The sequence below is a fragment of the Haliotis cracherodii genome, unplaced genomic scaffold, assembly GCF_022045235.1.
Source record: "Haliotis cracherodii isolate W230 unplaced genomic scaffold, xgHalCrac1.p SCAF_10, whole genome shotgun sequence".
NCBI classification, from domain to species: domain Eukaryota; kingdom Metazoa; phylum Mollusca; class Gastropoda; order Lepetellida; family Haliotidae; genus Haliotis; species Haliotis cracherodii.
The window spans coordinates 52,668,618-52,675,073 of record NW_027266265.1 but is presented as its reverse complement, the minus strand read 5'-3'; the positions used below and the strand labels follow the sequence as shown (position 1 = coordinate 52,675,073).

At 43.2% G+C, this 6,456-nt stretch overlaps 1 protein-coding gene across 6 annotated transcripts in view; it reads right to left on the bottom strand.

The window, feature by feature from the left end:
• Positions 1–1,049: 1,049 nt before the first annotated feature.
• Positions 1,050–6,456, bottom strand: part of LOC139454518 (trafficking protein particle complex subunit 8-like) — a 43,406-nt gene continuing 37,999 nt past the window's right edge. For 5 of the 6 annotated variants that reach the window (XM_071236279.1, XM_071236281.1, XM_071236283.1 and 2 more), the window contains 5 exons: positions 6,095–6,286; positions 5,224–5,328; positions 3,897–4,039; positions 2,071–2,160; positions 1,050–1,811 (listed from right to left, as the gene is read on the bottom strand). In XM_071236279.1, the coding sequence (XP_071092380.1) occupies positions 1,532–1,811; positions 2,071–2,160; positions 3,897–4,039; positions 5,224–5,328; positions 6,095–6,286 (810 nt within the window). In that variant the 3' untranslated portion in view covers positions 1,050–1,531. The remainder of the gene's footprint in view (positions 1,812–2,070; positions 2,161–3,896; positions 4,040–5,223; positions 5,329–6,094; positions 6,287–6,456) is intronic. The other variant, XM_071236280.1, reaches the window with a different exon arrangement.

The following is a 6,456-nucleotide window of genomic DNA, read 5'->3' as shown; positions in this document are numbered from 1 at the left end:
GTATAACTGCTACTGTTTAGTTTCATGATCAAAGGCAGAGGACATCATGAACCAACTGATGATAACAGGTGCTTGTCATTACACAAAAACAAGATGAGGACTGGATGTGATGTGTGGTGGCTTCAACTGTTCCTCATTTGCTCATTGTCAGATGATCCTTTGAAACCACAGATCCTGACAGACAGGTGCTTGTCATACCCTAAAGCAAGATGGAGGCTGTCTGTGTGGTGGCTCCAACGGTTCCTCATTGTCAGATGATCCTTTGAAACCACAGATCCTGACAGACAGGTGCTTGTCACAACATAAAGCAAGATGGAGGCTGTCTGAGCGGTGGCTTCAACTGTTTCTGGGGACTCTCGTGGATTTTTCTTTGACACATGTCCAACAGACAAGGGCAAGAGTTTCTTGTGAGAACACTAAACATGAAGCATGTGCAACTGTAGGAAGCCTCTCATGGTTATTATTCATCCATGACACACCTGGAACTGTACAAAAAACAACATAGAAACTGTGGAATATTCCAAAATTCCAACCATTGCAAGAAAAAATACTTCCAAGCCTTCATCACACTGGTCACCAATATTAGCAGTGCTTCATCATGTTCAAGAAGTCTTGCTTTGCACAATGCACCCTCTGATAATCACAAAAGTAAAGACTGTTCCTCTATATTGTTGAACTCCACAAGAATTGATCATCAGAATAATTCATAAGCAGACAATTCACAAGCACTCCATTTCAGGCCATTATTTCATCATGTGTCCTTGGGTGTCCTTGGGTGTCCTTGGGTGTCCTTGGATCTTGTATGAAGACATCAAACATAACCCAAGCTGATTGTCCAATGTATTGTTACAAGAAAGATCCTTATCAGAACCATTTCCAAATTGAGTCACTTATGTGAACACCTAGTCACAATATCACCCATCATTGTTGAATGAACCAAACCTTCTGTTGTCTTGTGAACTCAACTCCTCTGCTAATCATCACTGGCATGACATTCTTCAGCTTCCAATGTCTTGTGTCCCCTTCATGGAACTTCTAATAGGCTTAACTCTACCGTCACGTTGATGTCCTGCCTTGATCCAGTGGTCCCTTCTTACAATACCAAAGTACTTCCTTCTGCTAATCCAGTTCTTGTCAGCTCAAGACACCAACTTTGGGTTAAACTGTGAAAGACATGTTCTATCTTACAAAGCACGCAGACAAAGATCTCCATCTCATGCAACTGGTCAGGGCAAAGCTTGCACCACCAAGTCAAGCACATGAAGCATTTCTAACACATGTCCAAGAGTTATAAGGTTGCACTCAATCCACTCAAAAGGTATTATTCAAAACAGGAATTCCTCCATACTCTTTATAAGACACTTGAACATTAAATGTCCATTGCCCAAATAAAAACAATAAAACACATTTCTTCTTTTGTATCTGTATCCAAAGCCCTGTTAGGATGACTGATTGCCAATTCCATGGATTTAATGAGTTCCTGTTATGCCATGATGTAGACAAATGGACAAAGCTGATATGTCCAGCATGGTCAAGCAGAGAGTGTGATGATGCTAGGTGTCGAGTGCTTCTGTAGTATCATCTCTGAGGGGTCTGCATCTGCGTAGGTCACAAACACAGCCAGGTTGTTGCAGTTGTAGACCCCTGGGCGGCAGAAGGCAGCCTTCAGTTGTAATTGCTGGTCGGCCCCGGGGTCAAGGGTGAGGTTAGCCAGGGTGGGGCCGACCCAGCTAAAACTGCAGCTCATCACTGGGGGAGTGGGGGAACCGGGGGAGAACTGAGGCGGGGATGGGCTGGAGGCTGTTCCAAACCTGGGTATAAATTAAAAACATGACATGACACAGACATTTATGAGAATATAATGTTAATACCAGGGCTATCTCTTGTCTCTGAGGCTTTTGAGGGGTCAATTTCAATATCTCTGTGATGGAATTCAATCTAAGCATTTCAGACCTGTTTTTATATACTAAATATAATAGTATTATCCTGTTCCCAAAAACATTGTTTGGCACCTATGCGCACCCCACCCACCCAGCCCGCCAAACTGTAAGGAGAGAATGGATCCTGTACCTGTCTGAAGACTTGCTGGTGTCCACCAATATATCCACAGAGGTGTTGGTGTGGTTCTGCAGTTTCAGGGTCACAGGGACAATGCACAACCTGAACAACAACAATGGAAAACAACATTTATCACCAGGTGTCCCCAGGAGGCCTGGTTACTGCAGTAACACAGGAAATAACAACATTTATCACCAGAAGTCCCCATGAGGCCTGGTTACTGCAGTAACACAGTAAACAACATATATCACCAGGAGTCCCCATGAGGCCTGGTTACTGCAGAAACACAGTAAACAACATTTATCACCAGGAGTCCCCATGAGGCCTGGTTACTGCAGTAACACAGGAAACAACATTTATCACCAGGAGTCCCCATGAGGCCTGGTTACTGCAGTAACACGGGAAACAACATTTATCACCAGGAGTCCCCATGAGGCCTGGTTACTGCAGTAACACAGGAAGTAACAACATTTATCACCAGGAGTCCCCATGAGGAGAGGTTACTGCAGTAACACAGGAAGTAACAACATTTATCACCAGGAGTCCCCATGAGGAGAGGTTACTGCAGTAACACAGGAAATAACAACATTTATCACCAGGAGTCCCCATGAGGCCTGGTTACTGCAGTAACACAGGAAGTAACAACATTTATCACCAGGAGTCCACATGAGGAGAGGTTACTGCAGTAACATAGGAAATAACAACATTTATCACCAGGAGTCTCCATGAGGCCTGGTTACTGCAGTAACACAGGAAATAACAACATTTATCACCAGGAGTCCCCATGAGGCCTGGTTACTGCAGTAACACAGGAAGTAACAACATTTATCACCAGGAGTCCCCATGAGGCCAGGTTACTGCAGTAACACACGAAGTAACAACATTTATCACCAGGAGTCCCCATGAGGCCTGGTTACTGCAGTAACACAGGAAGTAACAACATTTATCACCAGGAGTCCCCATGAGGCCAGGTTACTGCAGCAACACAGGAAGTAACAACATTTATCACTAGGAGTCTCCATGAGGCCTGGTTACTGCAGTAACACAGGAAGTAACAACATTTATCACCAGGAGTCCCCACTGCAGTAACACAGGAAATAACAACATTTATCACCAGGAGTCCCCATGAGGCCTGGTTCTTCAGTTACACAGGAAGTAACAACATTTATCACCAGGAGTCCCCATGAGGCCAGGTTACTGCAGTAACACAGGAAGTAACAACATTTATCACCAGGAGTCTCCATGAGGCCAGGTTACTGCAGTAACACAGGAAGTAACAACATTTATCACCAGGAGTCCCCATGAGGAGAGGTTACTGCAGTAACACAGGAAATAACAACATTTATCACCAGGAGTCCCCATGAGGCCTGGTTCTTCAGTTACACAGGAAGTAACAACATTTATCACCAGGAGTCCCCATGAGGAGAGGTTACTGCAGTAACACAGGAAGTAACAACACGTATCAAAAAAAGTCCCTATGAGACCTAGTCTCCCAACTGCAGTAAAATAGCAATTAACAACACTTATCACCATAAAAAAATAAATCATAAATAATGAATAATGTTTATGTGAAGAAATAGGGCTATAGCATTTTCATTTAAAGTTGACAGGAATGCGAACAAATGTATATATTCAGTTAATGATCAGCAATAATGAAAAAGGTTCTCAGATGGAATTATTTAATTTTTTTCCACACTTCTGATTTTATTATGTTTACGGTTGACAGATTAGTAAACCAAGCAATAAACACCCCAATGCATTACCACGCTGACAGTACATGGATCATGGTACACGTTCGTGTTGGACCTATGCTGCTGGGACATCCCCAGGCTACTGACCCCTTGTTGAAGTCGTGCGTGGAGTCCAGCTGGTGGAGGAAGGAGTAGCTGACAAGCTTCGTCGTCACCTCAGGACTCGGCTGGGGTTCCGTCTCCGGCTCTACATCACGGATAAACTTGAGTGGGGGTTGGTCTTGGTTGGACTAGAAACAGAGGTCAGACAGTGAGTCCGTGCATGGTCAGTGAAGTGGCTTCTATGTTGCCGAAAATCACCTCATTTACTCATCCATCCATAAATTGTCAAGAGTTATAATACTTACATGTTTTAATCTTTCCTAATTCTTCCCTCCCAGGCAATATGTAATGAGTGAGTGAATGAGTTGGGTTTAACGTCGCTTTTAACATTATTCCAGTTATATCACGGTGTGTCAGCTTAATGTGGGAGGAAAGCCCGGAGTGATGCAGGTCTAAGACGTTTACCACTTCGATGAAACCCACGAGCACGGGTATGGTGCTGACAAACCTAGAAACATAATTGGGGCGAACCGTGATTCGAACCCACAATCATAGGTTTCTGGCCTGCCCAAGGGACGCAACTCTGCACAGCGAATCGCAGCGCCTTAGATGACTGGGTCACCCGTGCCCCCACAATATGTAATGATTAGAGAGTGTAGGAGGGAGAGGGAGAAGGATGGGAAGATGGACTTCTTAAGACAATCCTAATGACTTTTAACATTATCTTAAATATATGGGACACAATGACATATGTTATCTATGATTTATACCGAAACATGTTAAAGTGAACACAAAACTCTCAAGCATTCTTGACATTTCCAAACTGTTTAAACACTTCCATTAATTCAATGCTAACCCTCTCGAAGAGGATTCTGATGAGTTTTACGGACAGTCTTTACTGTAAAAAAACTTAAATATTAATAGCTTAGAGGCATGTCAGCTTGATGTGGGAGATAAGCCCAATTGAGCATGTGTATGGTGCTGACAAACTGAGAGTGAGTGAGTGAGTGAGTTGGGTTTAACGCCGCTTTTAACAGTATTCCAGTTATATCACGGCGTGTCAGCTTAATGTGGCAGGAAAGCCCGAAGTGATGCAGATCTTAGACGTTTACCACTTCGGTGAAACCCACGAGCACGGGTATGGTGCTGACAAACTGAGAAACATAATCATACCATGCCTTAGAGATGCAACTCTGCACAGTGAAATTGTACACCTTAGACCCCCGGGCTACCGGGCCACCCCAGGTACTACGCATGTCAGTGGGCGTCCATGTATTTGCCCCATAAACGTAATCTTGGTCCTCTCTAATGTTGTTCCCCCCATTCTGTGGCAGTGCCATGACAGTTTCAGGTGTGGAATACCATGCCCTACCTGGACTAGAGGATATGCTGTGACCACTGTGTCCACTCTCTCGATGCACACATGATGCTGTCCGACAAGGATCTTCAGCTGACCATTCTCCTGGGCGACAAATGCCTAAGGCACAAACAATATGTTCAAGGTTAAGATGAGGCTGACATCAAACAATAAAAGACCAGACAAAGTTTAAGATATTTTCTTTGTTATGATATGCTACACTACAGGATGAAACATTAAATTGACAGAAAAATAATCAAAATGTACATATTCAGTATAGTTTTTCATACAAAACTCTTTTTAATAAAAATTAAAAACAAAATTATTATTCTTCACTTATATAAATAAAGACAAGAAAATAAATGTAATGGCCAAAACATAATTGTTAATTAATATGACAAAAAACGTAAAGACTTTATGTCATAACTCATCCTTCTTAAGCTGAAACAAACTTCTTTCATTTTTTGGGGGGGGGTTGCTGAAATGTGACCAAATTCAAGGCGTTTACATGGACTTTAGTAAACTCAAACGAGCAGACCTAAGTCAGATTGGGGGTGGGTGGGGGGAAGCTAATGTTATCTTCAAGGCAGCCAAAGGAATATTATATTTTCCAAAAGGGTAAAATTTAACGAACTGAAAGACAAGGCTTCAAAATAAAAACCAAACCAAAGTCTTCATGACCAAAATCATTAATGTAGAAAAAGGGGGTTTCAGTTTTCTATAGATTTTGACATAAGTGAGTCACAAAGTGACTTCTTGATAAATATGGGAGCCAAATGTAGAATGTGAATGCACTGGCACACTGGAGGGTTCATTGCCAAAGTGAGGGTTCGTTCAGTCAGCATGTTAGAAGAGTTATCAGCATCTTTCCCGGCAACAGACCTACCTTCCAGAGTATGATGAGGGTCAGCTTCACCTCCCTGGCCTTGTTGAGGCTGGAGAAGTCGGGTTGGGTGGGCGCTGAGCGGTAGGAGGGGATGGGGAGCAGGGTGGTGTCACCGGTGGAGGAGCTGATCTGGCGACATGCTGGACTCCGGAAGTAGAAGTCACAGCAGGGAGTCTGGACACTGTTGATCTGCTGACAAGGAATGATGGCATGGTAGTGCTGGAGAAACACCTCATTGTGTTTTGTATAGATCTGTTATATCATACAACTACTTTACTGGTTCTTAAAGTGTTTGTTTGTTTGTTGTTTAATGCCGCATTCAGCAATCTTCCAGCTTTATGACGGTGGTCTGTAAATAATCG